At 35.7% G+C, this 18,659-nt stretch overlaps 1 protein-coding gene across 4 annotated transcripts in view; it reads right to left on the bottom strand.

Annotated features, from left to right (window-relative positions):
• The window catches only part of TAX1BP1 (Tax1 binding protein 1), an 80,895-nt gene that overhangs the window by 44,671 nt on the left and 17,565 nt on the right, over positions 1-18,659 (bottom strand). For all 4 annotated transcript variants that reach the window (XM_047696115.1, XM_047696117.1, XM_047696116.1 and 1 more), the window contains exons 4-7: positions 14,281-14,468; positions 10,602-10,760; positions 821-969; positions 641-731 (exon numbers count right to left, since the gene is read on the bottom strand). In XM_047696115.1, coding sequence (XP_047552071.1) covers positions 641-731; positions 821-969; positions 10,602-10,760; positions 14,281-14,468 — 587 coding nt within the window. The remainder of the gene's footprint in view (positions 1-640; positions 732-820; positions 970-10,601; positions 10,761-14,280; positions 14,469-18,659) is intronic.

Here is an 18,659-nt window from a genome sequence, read left to right as displayed (position 1 = left end):
ACGGACTTACTATGTATTACCTGCTAAGTAAAATACAAGTAAATTCCCTGAAAACGCTTAGGGACTATACACTATAGGGTAGGGTTTTTGTTGTTGTTGTTGTTTTCTTTTTCTTTTTACAATGGGGTAGTTTAAAACAGGTCCCCAAATCCCTTGATACTTCCTCTCCGTGAAGCCCAACTCCCTTCTGTTTAAGTACTGGATGGACCCAAGTGACTAGCTTCTAATGAATAAGATAAAGCAGGACTAATCTACAACTTTGGTAACTAGGTCATAAAGTACACTAGGACTTCCTCCTTGCTCTCTCTTGGATAGCTCCCTCCAAGGGAGAGTGGCATCCTTGTTGCGAAAACATTCAGGCAACCACTGAAGAGGCCACACAATAGCCCACATAACAAGAGACTGAAGGGCATCCTGCCACAAAGTCAATTGTGTGAGCCATCTCGACAGCAGACCCTCCAGTTCCAATCAAGCCTGTAGCTGACTGTGGCCCTTGCCAACATCCTGAATGCAACTGACCAAGACACCCTGAGCCAGAACCATGCAGCTAAGCTGCTCCCCAATTCCTGACCACTAAATTTCACGGTAATCTGTTACACAGCAGTAGATAACAAAGAGAAATGAAGAAAGAATAAACTACCTTATAAAGTTCCTTCTCATCCTTCTCGGTCTTCAACTGACTCTCCAGTTGTTCTCTTTCATATTGTGCCTTCCTGAGTTTATCCTTCAAACTGAGTTAAAGTAACATTAATATAGACAAAAAATTTTCATTAAAGCATTTTTGAAATATGTAAGCATTTTTTAAAACCATCAGAAATACCTGTCTAATTCAGTTTCTTTTTCAATTGCTTTATGTGTCACTGACACAATATCTTCCTCAAGCTGGAGAACTTTGGATGCAGCATCATTGTATCTCTTCTTAAACTCTTCATTTTCCATTTTTAAACTCTGTGATACTTCAACAAGATCCTAAGAAACAACAACAATTTCTGAGAAACAATCTCTAAAGCAGATTTGCATAGCCTTAAGAAATCTATGTATTCTCAAATAATCCCACATTTGTCCCCTCTAAAGCTTATAAAACTAAGATTAAAAACTAAACCTTAGGGGCGCCTGGGTGGCTCAGTGGGTTAAGCCGCTGCCTTCGGCTCAGGTCATGATCCCAGGGTCCTGGGATCGAGCCCCGCATAGGGCTCTCTGCTCCGCAGGGGGCCTGCTTCCTCCTCTCTCTCTGCCTGCTTCTCTGCCTACTTGTGATCTCTGTCAAATAAATAAATAAAATCTTAAAAAAAAAAAAAAAAAAAAAAAAAAAAACTAAACCTTAAACTGAAACATACATCCAATTTTTCATATAGCAAATCAAACAATTATTAATTTCTTTTCCAGACTTCTCATACACCCTGTTTGTTGATTTCACAAACTTCTCCACCAGAGGGCAGGCAACAAAAATGAGAGAAAAAAAATTTTAATTTGTCACTTTCATTTTTCACAACTTGTTTCTCAATGCTACTCTAGTGACAAGTCAGGTTTCATATGATACCACCACAGATAACACATTGTCAAAAAAACAACAAAAAATCCTTCTTCTTCTAGTACAGATCATGAAGTACCACCAATAATTATACAAAGCACTAAGATACGCAACTAAAACAATGTTCATAATGATCCTGTCACTGTGACTCAGAGGCCTGAATAAATATCCAAAGAAACTAAAATGAATATAAAAGTAGTAAATGCAATAAAAAAGTATTCCTATTTAAAATAGAATATTCTACTTTCAACGATTTAAAAGTTTTAAAAATATTAACACATCAAGACAATTAAGTAACATACAAGAACTTGGTCAAGCTCCTTTCTAAACCCATTTTATGATATGTAAAATGAACATAATAGGGACGCCTGGGTGGCTCAGTTGGTTAAGCAGCTGCCTTCGGCTCAGGTCATGATCCCAGCGTCCTGGGATCGAGTCCCACATCGGGCTCCTTACTCGTCAGGGAGCCTGCTTCTCCCTCTGCCTCTGCTTGCCATTCTGTCTGCCTGTGCTTGCTCTCTCTCCCTCTCTCTCTCTGACAAATAAATAAATAAAATCTTTAAAAAAAAAAAAAAAAAAAATGAACATAATAAAGCTTTTTCTTCCTAGTTTATAAAATCATGAGAATCAACTGTAACAGTGCACATGGAGATACTTTGTTATAGAAAACTATACATCAAAGGAACTGATAAATTAAGGCAAATTGTTGTTAAAAAATGATTTTAAAACTTCCTACTTATGAAAGTACCACCCACCTAAACAACAGAAGCTAAAGGAAATCATCATTCTTACAATTTAAATCTAACAAATGTTATACAGTATTTATTTATTTATTTTTAAGATTTTATTTATTTATTTGACAGACAAAGACCACAAGTAGGCAGGGAGGCAGACAGAGAGAGAAGGAAGCAGGCTCCCTGCTGAGCAGAGAGCCCTATGCAGGGCTCAATCCCAGGACTCTGGGATCATGACCTGAGCCAAAGGCAGAAGCTCTAACCCACTGAGCCACCCAGGCACCCTGTTATACAGTATTTATAAGCCACTTCAATTTTCATGAAGTAACTCAACCAAATTTTTTACTTATAGGTGAAGTATCACTTTAAATAGATTACCAGAATATGAAAATTGCTATGTTGCATCTACACTTCATTAAAAATCCCATCACAGTAAGGGTCAGATACACGCTCTTGGTTTTATTTTTGCTCAAAGCAAATGTTTCCTTACTAAATTTGCAACATTAAAGATTGTTATACAAAACTAAATGCTTTTCTGATTCTAGTGAAAATGCCCCAGAAATAAATAGTATTTCCTCTGCTATAAACTGTTGTCAATATCTAATGACTCCTGCAAATGTGACACATTTTTGTCTTGGTGATTTATAAAGATAGCCAGAGAGGTTTCTAAATAGTTTTTTAATTTTGTACTGTTATTTTTACCACATGCACTTTGGGCACTGCAAATAGGCTACAGATTTAATCCAGGTTATTTCTTCCTACAACAAAGACTAGATTGCGTACAGGTAAAAACTAGTTTCTAAATCTGTAATTAATGAAGTTCTGTAACAGGTAAACAGTATTCTAAAAAATGTATGGGGCAAGAACTAGGGAATATTCATAAGTAACTAAATTGCAAAACATGAACTTATTGCTTTATCGATGAGCCAGTTAACTCTACAGTGAGTCACTAATTGTAATATAACTTGACGGTCTTAGAATCTTTGCCTGGTACCCATAAAAGCACTTAATATATTCTCCACATCCACACCTATTTTCTAATGGCATGAAAATGCTAGAAATTACTCTTCAGGCCTCTAGTTCTCATGTTTTAGTGAAGCATAGCATCTCAATTTAGCTAAGTCTTTCTTAGAATGAAAATCACATTAAACTCTGCAGTGTACATACGAATAACTAAAAATCCCGCTTTCTTTTAAAAACTTCTTAAAAAGAATAAAATTTAGAACACAATCTTTGAAAAACACTTGAAATTTGAGATAAATATTCATCTGGTCAATACTTGCAAATCTTGCCCAAAAACATAATAATTCTATAATTCTAGTATTAAAATAAAACCTGACTAGATTAAGCTGCTACATTGTACATCAAGATAAAAACAATTACAAAAATGGAGGCAAAAGGAGATCAAGAGATCTGGGCATTTCAAAATCGTGTAGTGAACTTCTTCCCTCCTCTCAGGTTGAAGACTCCCTACCATGAGCCACTATTACCAATTCCTTCAAGTCCTAACTCTCAAATATGAACAACCAGAGGAAAAAAAATAAGCCACTTATCTGTGTGGCTAAACACGCACTTTAAATATACCTAAAGTAACAGAACACACTTATTCTCAAAATAAGACAAAATTGTGACTACAAATGAATACATTTGAAAAAAAAACACATAATATTATGGACAACCATTTAGAAAAGATTATGGTATTCTGGATTCGAATGCATACAGTGGTAAATTTTAGTAAATTAGTTCTTGAATACTCTAAACAGCAAATTACTGACAAAAGAATTATGTCATCTGTGGAAACTGTGAGATTTTTAGGATTTTATTTTAGAGAAAGAAAGAGCATGAGCAAGTGGCGGGAGGAGCGGAGGAAGAGCAAGAAGCACAGAGTCCACACTAAACTGAGAGATCAAGCTCACCATTCTTGAGATCATGACGTGTGAGTCAAAATCTAGAGTCAGACACTTAATCAGCTGAGCAGGGAGCCTGTTCTTCCTCTCCCTCCACCCTTTTTCTACCCCCTGGCTCATGCTCCCTCTCTTTCAAATAAATTAAATCTTTTTTTTTTTTTAAGATTTTATTTATTTGACAGAGATCACAAGTAGGCAGAGAGGCAGGCAGAGAGAGAGAGGAGGAAGCAGGCTTCCCTCTGAGCAGAGAGCCCAATGCGGGGCTCGATCCCAGGACCCTGAGATCATGACCTGAGCCAAAGGCAGAGGCTTAACCCACTGAGCCACCCAGGCGCCCCAATTAAATCTTTAAAAAAAAAAAAAAAAGTTTAAAGACTCTTAAGTTATCTCTACCCTCAACATGGGACTTGAATTCACAACCCTGAGATCAAGAGCTGCATGCTCTACTGCCTGAGTCAGTCAGGCATCCCCGTTGTGTGATTTTTTAAAGTTAATTGTGGATGATAACATCTTATCACATATTTGATTTACAAATATTTTCTCCCTTCTGGAATTCACTTTTCATTTTGTTGATGGTTTCCTTTGTTGTACAGAAGCTTTATACTTTGATACAGTCTACTTGTTTATTTCTTGCTTTTGGTGTTAAATCCAAGAAAATGGTTAAGACAAATGACAAGGCGCTTATCCCCTAGCAGTTTCATGGTTTCGAGTCTTAAATCTTTAATTCATTTTGAGTTGATTTCTGTGTATGGTGTAAGACAGTGTCAGTTTCATTCTTTTACAAGTGGCTGTCCAGTTTTCCTAAGACTGTTCACTGAAGAGACTGTTTTTCCCCACTGTATGTTCTTGGCTCTTTTGTCATGAATTAGTTGACCAAGTAAGCATGGTTATTCTGTTCCATAGAGAGATTATGAACTAGTTTAAGCTATATATTTTAGAAACAAAGTATTATGAATTTCCTGAAACTATTGCTTAGCAAATCAGGTATAAAATGAAAATCGGCCTTAAAGAAATGTATTGATAAAAATACCTAAGTTATAATGATCACTCCCACAATGTTAAAGTCTCTGTGGGGTGCCTGGGTGGCTCAGACACTCAAGCACCCGACTTTTTATTTCAGCTCAAGTCATGATCTCAGGATTATGAGGTGAGCCCCTCAACTGGGCTCTGTGCCAGGGGGCATGGAGCCTGCTTAAGATTCTCTCTCCCTCTGCACCTCCTTGCTCCCACTCTAAAAAATGAGTAAATATTAAAATTCTAAAAAAATAAAATCTGGCCTTTGTGTCTTTTTTACCCAATGATAATCGGTAAGAAAGAGTTCTGGAAATTCAATGATATCATAGCTTCAAAACTGGTTTTTGGCAACTCCACGTGTTAGAGGAGAGATACACACGCACGCACGCACACACATATATATGCACCTGAGGCAATTCCATGTATTAAGCAGATTGTCTTAAACTACCTCTGTCCAAAACTGGATATCCAATACAGTGATAAATACAGCTTTACAGAAGAGAAAGCCAAAAACATAAAGACAGCAGAAGAGATCTGCACTAGCCAGAGTCACCATAATGAGAGATCTTTCAAGTTGCTCTTTCCTGTACCTGTGATAACTCCAAATGGCTGGTATCTTAAGGTACCCTACCTAGTTTATGAAACTTAAGAATGAAAACAATATGAATAAATACAACAGTGTACAACATGCTCCTTATATTGTTTAAGCAATACTATTTAAGTATTCTCAAATATAATTTAGTTTAGAAATAGTTTGAGAGACACCTGAGTGTCTCAGTTGGTTAAGCATGTGCCTTCAGCTCAGCTCATGATCCCAGGACTCTGGGATCCAGCCCTATGTCGGGCACACCACTCATCCGGGACTCTGCTTCTCCTTCTCCCTCTGCCCAACCCCTGCCCCAGCTCATGTTCTCTCTCATTCACTCTCAAATAAATAAAATCATAAAAAACAAAAAACAAAAACCCCAGCCAAAAAAACCTTTAAGTACATCTTTTATTAACATTCAAGTTAAGAATACAATTTTTTTTAAGGAATTTATATCTTAGAGAGAGAAAGCTGCACACACAGGCAGAGGGAGAAGAAGCCACCCAGGCACCCAAGAATACTATTTTATGGGAAAAAACTCTATCATAGTTTAGGCTCCAAAAAATTATACACTAAACTATAAAACTTAACAAGGTGACAGTTCATTTTGGTTCTATTTGAAAAATAAGACTCAATATCATTGGTTCCCTGACCCTCCGTTTTTAATCTTCTAATTTTCAAATACATATCCTGCACTCCAAAACAGAAACAAGAATACAATGAATATACCTAAAAACTGCTAATCTTAAGTCTGAAAAATGTAGTAGGGTTTAAAAAAAAAAAAAAAAAAGACTAACCAATACACAGGAGTATCATTTGACAATAAAATGAATAAAGTACTGATGCATATTTTATCACAGATGAGCCCTGGAAACATTATGCTAAGTGAAAGAGGGTCACAAAGGCCACACATGATTCCATTTGTACGCAATGCCCAAAATATATAAATCCACAGAGCTGGAAATTTAGCTTAGTGGTTGCCTGGGACCGAGGGGAAAGGAAATGGAGAATGACCACTAACAGGTACGGATACAGGTTTCTTCTGGAGTGATGACTATGTCCTAAAATTAGGTTATGATAATGGATGCACAATTCTATAAATATTAATAAGAACTACTAAATCGTATATTGTAAAGTGTTGGACATTAGGATATGTAAATTATAAATTAACCTCATTATAGCTGTTTTTTAAAAAGATCAATTAGATTAAGTTTACATCTTTAGTGACAGGCAGAGTGTCATTAAGAGCACTGAGGAGCCAGACTGCCTATATCTACCGCTTCAACTGTTTGACCACAGGCAGGTTAAATAACTTCTCTGTGCTACGTCTGTAAAATGTGTATTTAACAATGCCTACTTTATAGAATTAAACGAGTTAACATACGTAAGTACTCAGAACAGTGCCTGGCTTACATTAAGTATTATACGGGTTATTTTTATGAATCAGCACTTTATAATAGAGAAAACAAACACAAAGCTAAACTAAAAATGAATGTAAAAATTATCCTTAACACAAGATTTACTTATTTAAATCTAGGGTATACATGAATAATGGAACATACACAGCACATTAAAATACAGGCAAAATAAAATACACAATTTATAGTTCTCAATTTATAGATGTTATCTGGTTTCAGTTTTAATCTACTTTGTAATCCTGTTTTATTCCTTTAAGCAGCCAATTACACAACATAACCTAGAATATACTTAAGCATAACACTTAAAACCAATCTGTTTTTGATAACCAGAACACATCCAATTCTCTTAATTTTCAAAATAGGAATGTTCTATTGGCAGTTCATAATACAAAGTCAGTATTTATAAAAATCAGACATTTTATTTATAAACATTTAATTATTATAAACATTTAAGTTAGTATTTGTCAAGTAATGAATGGGTAACAAGCTCATCTTATTTTATAAAACAGGAAAACGCGATTTCTTCTATTAGGAAGAAACTGAAGGTTGCCACAGACATTCCTAGTAGACTGTCCATTCTAAAATTTTAAGTGAAATTATAGATGATACATCATAACAGTTCTTCAGATATTCAGCAATATATATACCCAGTACCTCAAAGAGATGACATTTAGAATTACTACACTGAAATTGTTTTTTTAGAATTCACACTATGGAAGAGATTTAAAACAAGTGCCAAGAAATGTCATGGATTTCGTAAACTACCCAACTAAGAGAAGAAAGCTGTTCTAGCTGCCCAGAAGAAGAATGATTTAGAAGGTGAAAAGATGAAAATTTTAAAAAAGAAAATTTTTTTTAAAAAAGTGCCCATGGCTAGTAACAAAAAGAACTATTTCTTCTAGCAAGCACGTTATCTTATCCCCAGAAATAAGGAGGCAACTGGGGAACCTGGGTGGTTCAGTGGGTTAAAGCCTCTGCTTCAGCTCAGGTCATGATCTCAGAGTTCTGGGATCGAGCCCAGCATCAGGGCTCTTTGCTCAGCGGGGAGCCTGCTTCCCCGCCCCCCTCTCTGCCTACCTCTCGGCCTACTTGTGATCTCGCTCTCTGTCAAATAAACAAATAAAATCTTTAAAACAAAAAATTAAAAAATAAAGAAATAAGGAAGCAACTGCCAACATATAACTAAGATTTTTTTTTAAACATAAGTAAATATCACTTCTAGGATCTGAGAAAAATGGTATGAATTTCATATTTTAGTTCTTTGACTCTCTAGTTCATCATTATGAAAACTAGTAAAATAGTATTTACTTACATTTAGTGAGAATCTATTACAGAAGAAACACCAATCTAGGTTTTTTAAAGATTTTATTTACTTGAGAGAGAACACGCATATGCTGGGAGTGGGGGTGGGGGCCTAGGGAGGGATAAAGAGAGAAGGGCAAGCAAATTCCATGCTGTGTGTGGAGCCCAACATGGGGCTCATTCCCAAGAGTATGACCTGAGCTGAAACAGAGTCTGACACTCAACTGACTGAGCCACGCAGGCAACACAAGTCTTTTTTTACATCACCATTTTCACAGCATAGAATAGCATTTAAAAAGCCACTTCCACATACTTCATCTTCCCAGAGTATAAACCCAACACAAAAATAACAGAAAGGAAGAAGTCCCCTCTAAGATTAGTGTCTGTCATCAAGATTTATGAGGTGTCATAAAAACTTCTGCTGTATACCTCCTCCGGGTACAAGAGCCACAATCTCCTATAAATTTTGCTTCACTAATCCCCTCACCTCAATCTACTACTTTCTCAACCTAAGTATGTCAGAATTAGCTCTCTTCATTACGGTCTTATAGTGCTTAACCCTTGTCACCTGGACAGCAGAGAATACCTGAGACTTTAAATCTCAGCTAATAACTCGACTGGACCAGATGCATGGCCTCGTGTACATAAATAATTTCACACAATTGAAGGCCTTCTATTCTTCTAATGATCCATTCTTCCCTTGGATTTCAAGGCGATAAGAGTTGAAACCTCAAAGGCCACATTTCAGGGTATTCTGATCTTATTAAGCTAAGGAAGTATGGCTGTAATGGGGCCATTTTCAAGAGTACTGTCTTCTATCTCACCTCCACCCCTCCAACTTGTAACAGAGTGAAAGAAAAAAGATTGGCATTCCAAAATCAGGTACAAATGAGATAAAAGTGTAAAGAATAGAGAGAACAGTATAGTAACTACACAAAACAGCCAAGGGGTTTCAACAACTGAATAAATCATTTATGTGAATGTCCTAACAATCCAGGTAGGCACATATATTATACTTTAATATTTGGTTTGCCTGCCTAAACTGCACAATACTCCCACAGTAGGATTCTAAGTGTTCCCCCCAAGAGGAAAATGGGGAAGTAACTGCATCTTTTAAACTAAAAAGGCTAATGGTAATAAAAACAATGTTACAGGTATTTATAAGGAGAAATTCACAATTCTACACACTGCTTCATATTATGTTTACCATCTAAGGCAAAAGAGTACACTTCAAAATAACAAGTCAAGAGAAAATCTTTCCAGAATTTAAGCCCTATTTATATATCATCTCTGGTCAGGCATGCAATTTACAACCACTCTGCTAGAGTATAAAAATTAGTGAAAATCACTGCACTACTGGTTCAAGTAACAATTAAATAACTGCTCTAGGCCTTGTTGGACAAAATGGAACACACCCTACCCTTAGAAAACAACAGGTTAATTCTGTAAGAAGACCTAAGAATATCCAACAAGTTATAAATCAGATTATGAAACATATTATCATATCGTAACTAACAAATTACTTTTCTTGGGAATATGAGTCAATGACTAGGTGATTGCCTTTTTTTTTTTTAAGTGTTTTCATCTACTAAGTTAAATCCATTTGTATCTCTAATGAAACTACATGGTTTAATATGTATACTTCTTTATGTGTTCTTTCAGGATAATTTATAGCATTTCTCACATCATGGAGTTCAAAATTTTGTCTAATACTAAATCTTATTTCACTGAATTCTGTCTTGAAAGGTAATTTTAACTACTTTGTTCTACATTCCCCTTATTCAGTATTTATCACTCCTAATTAGATTTCCAAACCCTCAAAATCAATCAATTACTCTAGAATTAGATGGAAAGCATATAGAAACAATTGTCAAGAACCACCTCATCAAGCCTGGTACCAAAAATTCTAAAAGTATTTTAACTATTTAGAACATAAAAAGCAGCTATAACAGAAAACTGACAGGAACTAATCTTCCCTTCTGTAAGTATTTATCTTAATGCCATTTTTTAAGAACAGTTTTTACTTGTTTTAACTGATTCAGTTCTTGGAAAAGTGGGTTTCAGACATTATACTATAAATCCCAATAAGTTACACGAAACACAACTAACCTTTTGCTCTGCCTGCAGTTGGTCACATCTTTCTTTCTCATGGTTAAGTTCTCTTTCCAATCTTCCAACTTGTTCTCGAAGTTGTGTTGTTTCTTTTTCCAGGACAGCAATTAATTTTAACAGTTCTTCTTTTTCTTTCATGGTTTTCTCAATCTTCAACTATAAAACAAAAAATTAAAATTGATTTTTCTATAATCCTAAAATATCATTCCATTTTCCATTTCAAAAATAATGAAGAAATTCATAAAAAGAACTTGTACATATAATCTACTTTATAAATCATACATGTAAATAAAAATTTATGAATCATAAATTTAAACCTTTTGGTCGGGCAAAAAATAACATTAAAAGAAGGTACAAAATCAGGTGCACCTGGGTGTGTCCGTCTGTTAAGCGTCTGCCTTTGACTCAGGTCATGATCCCAGGAACCTGGGATCAAGCCCCACATCCAGTTACCTACTCAGTGGAATCTGCTTTCCCCTTTCCCATAGACCCTCCCGCAAACTTGTGTACCCAAGAGCTCTCTCTCTCAAATAAAATCTTTAAAATAAAAGTATAAATTCAGTAAATTTTACCATGAAGTTGCCTGCTAATCAATTTTCAAATAAGTAGCAAAACAAGGCATATTGTTTTCATAACTGACTTAATTCTGGGTTTTTCTTAAATAATAATCAAAATAAAAATGTGTACCTCTTCTTAAATGTAAAGCTATGAGATATCTTTGATTTTGAAGAACTTCCTTATATGTTAAATAAGGCCTTCATCTGTGGCGTTACTCTTAAAAGTTTTGGTATCGGGGCGCCTGGGTGGCTCAGTGGGTTAAAGCCTCTGCCTTCGGCTCAGGTCATGATCCCAGGGTCCTGGGATTGAGCCCCATGTCGGGCTCTCTGCTCAGCGGGGAACCTGCTTTCCTCTCTCTCTCTGCCTGACTCTCTGCCTACTTGTGATCTCTGTCAAATAAATAAATAAAACTTAAAAAAAAAAATTTGGTACTAAGTAGTATCAGTTGCTACATTTATAACAGATTCTATTTGACTTAATTAAAACTTAAAGTAACTACGAATTTTAGGACAAAAATGCAGGCTGTAACAATAAATTCACAATGTAACTGATTCTTATGGGAACGCTAATAGTAACTCAATTCAGGAAAACATATACACCAGGATTCTAAAAAATTACTCATTAAAGTACTACTAAATATAGTAATACTGAAATAGTAGTAAATAAAATGGTTAACATTTCTTAGCTATACATTTAGAACAAAAAGTCTTTGATTCTAACAGGAATAATGAAGATTCAGAGGGAAAATTTCACAAAGGAGGCAACATACATTTAGCTAAAATAAAATGTTTTCCTGCACTAAGTTGATATCAAATGATTAAACTGGGATCAAACTGGTTAAACTCTAAAATGGGTCTTATGAAAGCTGAAAAGCTGCAAATTTTTATTATGACTCTTCTATCTCTTCCATCCAACCAAATGAAAACATTAGGAGTAAATGCCCTCAAAACAGAAAAGTTTATTCAAAAAAAAAAGATTATTATTAAACTTCTTTTATTCCTTACTTTTTTAAAAACACGTTTTGGCTCTAAACTTTCTGGCAGCTTAAACGTGAAAATATATCCTGACGTAGTACAGTAGAAAAATTAAGAACCAATTTCTCCCTGTGATTCATTTAATTGGCACATACCTTCTGAAGAGTTTACTGAAACTTAAGCAGAAATTTTAAAGAGGAATTCAAATTAGATAAAAATGTATAGAAAGAAGTCTGATTCCTGCCTCCAATTTTGTATCTGAAATCTTTCAAGCATACCAAATTAAAGCTTGAAATCAACACTCATCACCTAAACTCACTGATTAATATTAGTATGAACAACTTAAATTTACTGAAATATTAATAATGTTTACCTCATATCCCTTTATCACTTACTTATGCTTTTTTTGCTAAACCATCTGAAATTCCAGACACTTCCCCCTAAGTACTCAGAGCAAGCATCTCCTAAAAAGGAGTCTCCTTTTCAACCACTACCACTATCATAAACAAGAAAATTAACAACTTTATAACATCCAATGGATAGTTCATAGTTATGTATCTCCCACTAACCTCCCAAAATAGCTATTTTTTAAATTCTAAGATCCAATCAAGGTTCACACCTACGTGAAAAAAAAGATACAACCCCTTCAATGTCAACAATGCCACAGACGTCTCATATTTGTACTAACTTTGTGCTGTCTTAGATAAAATCACTAAAGATTTTGATGAATGTGGAAAATTTGAAAGACTTGTCAAAATACTGGTCAGAATAAAAACATTTTATCTCACCAATTATCTCAGCACCTAAGAGACAGCAACTTAAATTTTCTTTATAAAGTACCTCTTGTGAATAGGAAGAAATGAAATAAATTGTTTAACATCTAATAAATTATGTAACTTAGAAAAGGAGCTTAAGAAAGATATAGATGCCTAAATGCCTGTTTTTTTTTTGTTGGAGGCCCTGAAGTCAGGGTGGTCTAACAAGTATCCAAAGGCTACAGTATAAATGCTAACTGCATTCTTTCTAAGAGCTAGGTTTGTTTCACCATCTTTGACGAGCATTCAAATACCAGGCTAAAAACCTCGATCATCAGGCAGTTGTCACCACAAAACGCTTTAGTCACCCTATAAAAGTTACATCTCTTTATTTAAGATAAGAGAAGAATTTCTGGAAGGGGAAGGGAAGATATGGAAGAATTCACAATAAAAAAACGACTGGTTCCTTCTAACCTTCTTAGTTTGACTATCTAATAAAAGTATTAGATCTATGACCTTATCTTTTTCCTCTAGTCTGTTTTTGAAGATAAATAAACCAAAGGCATAGAGTATTTATTTATAAAAAAATCCATCTGACTATAAAGAAAAAGCAAGGACCCGCCAGATTAAATGAGCGGAAATTAACCAAAAATATATAATGAACCAATTAAATAAGCTGTTTTTCACAGAAATTCAAATGTAACATTCTAGTTTTTTTGTTTAAAGATACTGAAATCTTGAAGTAAGAATGCTGTTCTATTTTGTCCTTCAATATTACCAGAGTTTGACATAAAGTATTATTAGATTATCTATATAGTAAATTTCTATATTAAAAAATTTAAGAAGCTTTTCACCTTTTCTCTTTAAATTATAATTAACACACAATACTCTCTTGATAAAATGCACAAGGAAATCTTTCTAAATGCTCAACCTAAACTGAGACTAGAATCTTTCCTAATTCACTGCCGTACTTGGAATAGAGCATTCTTGTACAGTGAAATGAAGTTCACATGCAATTACAATTAGATGTATTACTTTATACCAGCTTCACAACCTAAATCTGTACTATTCTATAATCAATGGATAAGGCAACCACTAAAGAGGAAAAGTCAGTGTAAGGTAACATTAGGAAAGCTTTAAATCTAACTCAATAGTTATTTACTGTGTATCTATGCACAAAATACCGATAGGCCCTAGGGACAGTTCCTGCACAGTATAATCAATTAACCTGTGGCAGGAAGAAATTTAAAGTATTTCAGAAGCAACACTCTAAGTTTACCATTTTAGTTTAAAACCATTTAACTTTCAGATTCTTCTTCTGAATTTTTTAAATTCAGAAGCTCTGTTCTTAAATTACCTATAAATTATTAGCTCAGTGTTGGTTCCTACCTCAAGAAGGCCAGCTTTTGTGGTCACCACCAACATGTCAGAATTTCCTTCATCTTCCATAGTAAGTAACTCTTCAACTGGAGAAGAAGCTCGAAACTGGAAAGGTGTACTTGCTCCACGAATTTCACCCTTATGGGTAACATAACAGAACTGATAAAATTCTCCATCATCATTTGGAAGGTAATATCCTAAAAAGAAGTACAAAAAAAAATTATTAAGTGGTTTTTTCCCTCCAATTTACCATTACTAGCTCTCTCCACTCATTTCTGACCTGTTCTAGGCACACAGAGTAAGTCCTTCCTCCTTTCTTTCACAAATTATCAAAACTAGACACTCCCTTCTTCTGTAAACATGCCCTAATTTCTCTTAGGTCTAAATCTGTCCTCCCTGGAATATCCTTTCCCTTTATCTTCACTAGGGCAAAACCAACTTATCTGGAAGAGTCACATAATGTTTCTCTTTTTTCTCTTTTTCTTTAAGACTTAGGGAAGAGAGAGAACCCATGAGTGAGAGGGGGAGAGGAGGAGAGAATATCAAGCAGACTCCACACTGAGTGCAGAACCCCATACAAGGCTCAATCCCATGACCCTGAGATCAACCCGAGACAAAACCAAGAATTGGACACCCAACCAACTGCGCCACCTAGGTGCCCCAACACATATGTTTTCAATGAGGAAAGAGACTGGAGGAGGAACAAGGGAAGACCCAGCACAAATATCTAGAATTGAAGGTAGGAACATGTCATTTAAAGAAATCTTCCCTCGGGGCTCCTGGGTGGCTCAGTCGGTTAAGCATCTGCCTTCAGCTCAGGTCATGATCCCAGAGTCCTGGGATGGAGCTCTGCCATCAGGCTCCAGGCTCAGTGGGGAGTCGGCTTCTCCCTCTGCCTCTGCCTGCTGCTCTCCCTGACTGTGCCCTCACTCTGTGTCAAAAAAATAAAACCTAAAAAAAAAAAAAAATTAAATTTTCTCTCAAATTTGACATTCACTGCATGACAGATAGATATTAACAAAAGGAATATGCTGTATGTGAATTGTGTAAAAGACAGGAAGAAGTTGTTCACTGGTGCAGCAGAATAAAAACAGCTTTGGAACCACACAGCTTTATTCTGGAATTCGAGCTCTACTACTAGCCATTAGTGACTCAACCTCCGCGAGCCCCCGTTTCTTAATCAGCAAAAAAGCTATGAAGACATCTATCTTACAGGTCCAGATTATGTATAATGTATTACACCATACAGCCCAGTATCTGACAAATACGTGTTTGATATTTGTTCCTTCTTTCTTCATCTCTTATCCACTTTTTAAATTTTGCTAATTATCCTTGCCCAAAATTAAACTTTACCTTCTCTCCAAAGCTCCCATGGTATTTTTTACATTAAAAAAAAATTCCACAATGTACTATCAATTACCACTGGTAATATACATGCTTTTATATGCTTTGTCAAGAACTCAGAAATACTGAGGGCAGACAAATAATATGTATAAAAATTCTAGCATCCCCCATAACAACTTCTAAAAAGGAAGCATTCAGTGGTGGTGAAATGAATATATTAAAATCAATACAAGGATGTCTGGTTGGCTCTGTGGATTAAGCGTCTGCCTTCAGCTCACGATCCTGGAGTTCCAGGGATCAAGCCCTAAACTGGGCTCCCTGCTCAGGAGGGAGGCCTGTTTCTTCCTCTGCCCCTCCACCTGCTCATGTGCCCGCCCTCTTTTTCTTTCTCTCAAATAAAATCTTTTTAAAATTAAAAAAAAAAAAAAAAAAAGGGATCAGTACATTCACCTTATCTTGAATATCCCTATCTATCCAAAAATCTCTAATCAATATGCCTGTTTTTCTTTCACAATTTCAAAGTTTCAGATTATATTTACTTAACTTGATTTCATTTGTTAAAAAAAAAAAAGCTAACCTTCTTCCTTAGAAACAGGAGGGAGGAGAAAATACAAGATAAGCCTGAAATATCTTGTGGTACTTGAAAGAAAGAAGTCCTCAAAAAAAAAAAAAAAAATTTAAAGTGGCAGGGGACAGAGGGAATGTCAAAAAATACGAGAGCTCATGTGATGGAACTCCCAATGTCCAAGAAAGCTGGAATAATTTAAGCAACAACAAAAAAAGATAGTATTAGACTTTATTCCAAAGCAGAAAATAAATATCCATGAGTCCACTGGGAAGTCCAATGTAATAATTCCAACTAATAAATGTTCAAGCAATGAAAATAGAAAAGCATTGTTAGGCAAACACAGTAAAAATTGCTATAAGCAAGATCTACTGAGAGACTGTAAAATTAGTGGGTGACAGTTGAAGGAAAAACAAGGTATTTCCTTACTCTCTAACTCCCCCCAGAACATTCCTTAACTACAAAAGGAAAAATACTAACTATAGTAAAGAAACCCAGCAGACACCAAATGATCAAGATTAAGATCACTAGCAATGAGACGAACATCAAGTACCCCCTGATACAATGCACTATAAAGGGTATAACAGCACTTATATCACATTCTTCCTAAAGATGTATAAGCTCAATCTAATCATGAAAAAACACCAGCACAGGGGCGCCTGGGTGGCTCAGTGGGTTAAGCCGCTGCCTTCAGCTCAGGTCATGATCTCAGGGTCCTGGAATCGAGCCCCGCATCGGGCTCTCTGCTCAGCAGGGAGCCTGCTTCCTCCTCTCTCTCTGACTGCCTCTCTGCCTGCTTGTGATCTCTCTCTATCAAATAAATAAATAAAATCTTTAAAAAAAAAGAAAAGAAAAGAAAAAACACCAGCACAAAAACAGGAACATGTTATCCTCCCCGCCACCCAAAACACACTGAATAGTAATACTACTATTCAAAAGGGGCACGTCGGTGGCTCGCTCAGTCCTTGGGCATCTGCCTTCATCTCCCACCCTGGTCTTAAGAGTCCTGGGATCAAGCCCCACATCCTGCTTCTCTCTTCTCTGCCTGTCGCTCCCCATGCTTGTGCACTGGCTCATGTTCTGTCAAATAAATAGATAAAATCTTTAAAAATAGTAATAATGATACTCTTCAAAAAGGTAAAAGTCATGCAAGACAAGGACAGAATGAAGAACTGTCAGACTAGAGGAGATAAGAAGATAACACAATTAAAGGCAAAGTGAGATTCTGGATTGGATCCAGGAAATAACACTATTAGAAACACTTAATAAAATTTTAATAAAGTTTATACTTTAGTCACTAGTGTTATATCAATGTTAAATTCCTATCTTTTTAAATAAATGTACTATATAAAATGTTAACATAAAAGGAAGCTGGGTAATGGGTATACGGAAATTCTGTGTACTATTTTTGCAACTTTACATCCCAAATTATTATAAAATAAAAAGTTTTAAAACTTTTTTTTTTTTTTTATTGGACAGAGAGATCACAAGTAGGCAGAGAGGCAGGCAGAGAGAGAGGAGGAAGCAGGCTCCCCACTAAGCAGAGATCCCGATGCGGGGCTCGATCCCAGCACCCTGGGATCATGACCTGAGCCGAAGGCAGAGGCTTAACCCACTGAGCCACCCAGGCGCCCCAAAAGTTTAAAAACTTTTTATGGGGGTGCCTGGGTGGCTCGGTTAGTTAAGCATCCAACTCATTTCAGCTCAGGTCATATTCTCAAGGTTTTAAGATTGAGCCCTGCATTGGGCCCCACACTAGTGTGCAGCCTGCTTAGGATTCTCTTTCCCTCTCTTCTCCTCCGCCCCCACTCCTCACCCTCTCTTAAGGAAAGAAAAAAAAAAAAAAGAAAAAGAAATTAACACAGGAGTAGATTTGGCAATATACTTCCAAATTTTGAAAAACTCACCCTCCTTATACAAATAAATTTATTAAGCCATGACTGAGTAACTTAAATGGCCATCAGACTTATTTTAAAGTTTAAATAGGAAAAAAAAAATTAGAGAGCACTCTGACTAATCAGCTCTGGAATCAAGACATTCAAAATTTTACAAACTAGGCAGTCAAGGTCTGATAAATCTCACAAAAATAATTCACTAATAAATGGTTCAAATACCATTTGAGATACAAAGCCTAGTTATTCAGAGTTGCAACTTAAAGCTGTCTAGAAAAATCATTAGATGAATAACATTGAAAATAAAATAGTAAAGCAATCAAATAACAAGGTCCATATAGAGAAAGAATTACATTTACATATCTTTGTTAGTTGTTCTGAGTTTTGCTTTTCAAGAGTCTTATGACTCATTCACAAAATGAGCAAAGCAATTTTGGATAATGCTTAAAATTTCCTCTAGCTCTAATACTCTAGGAGTAAGTTTTTCATGACTCTATCCTGATCTCTTTATGTAACAAATGAGTTCTAGGCAGGCCGAAGCTTTTATTTCTGAATTTCAAAGTAAAAATTAACATGATGAGTTTTCA

Source organism: Lutra lutra, chromosome 11, assembly GCF_902655055.1.
Source record: "Lutra lutra chromosome 11, mLutLut1.2, whole genome shotgun sequence".
Taxonomy (NCBI): Eukaryota; Metazoa; Chordata; class Mammalia; order Carnivora; family Mustelidae; genus Lutra; species Lutra lutra.
This window is presented reverse-complemented; position numbering and strand designations above follow the sequence as displayed.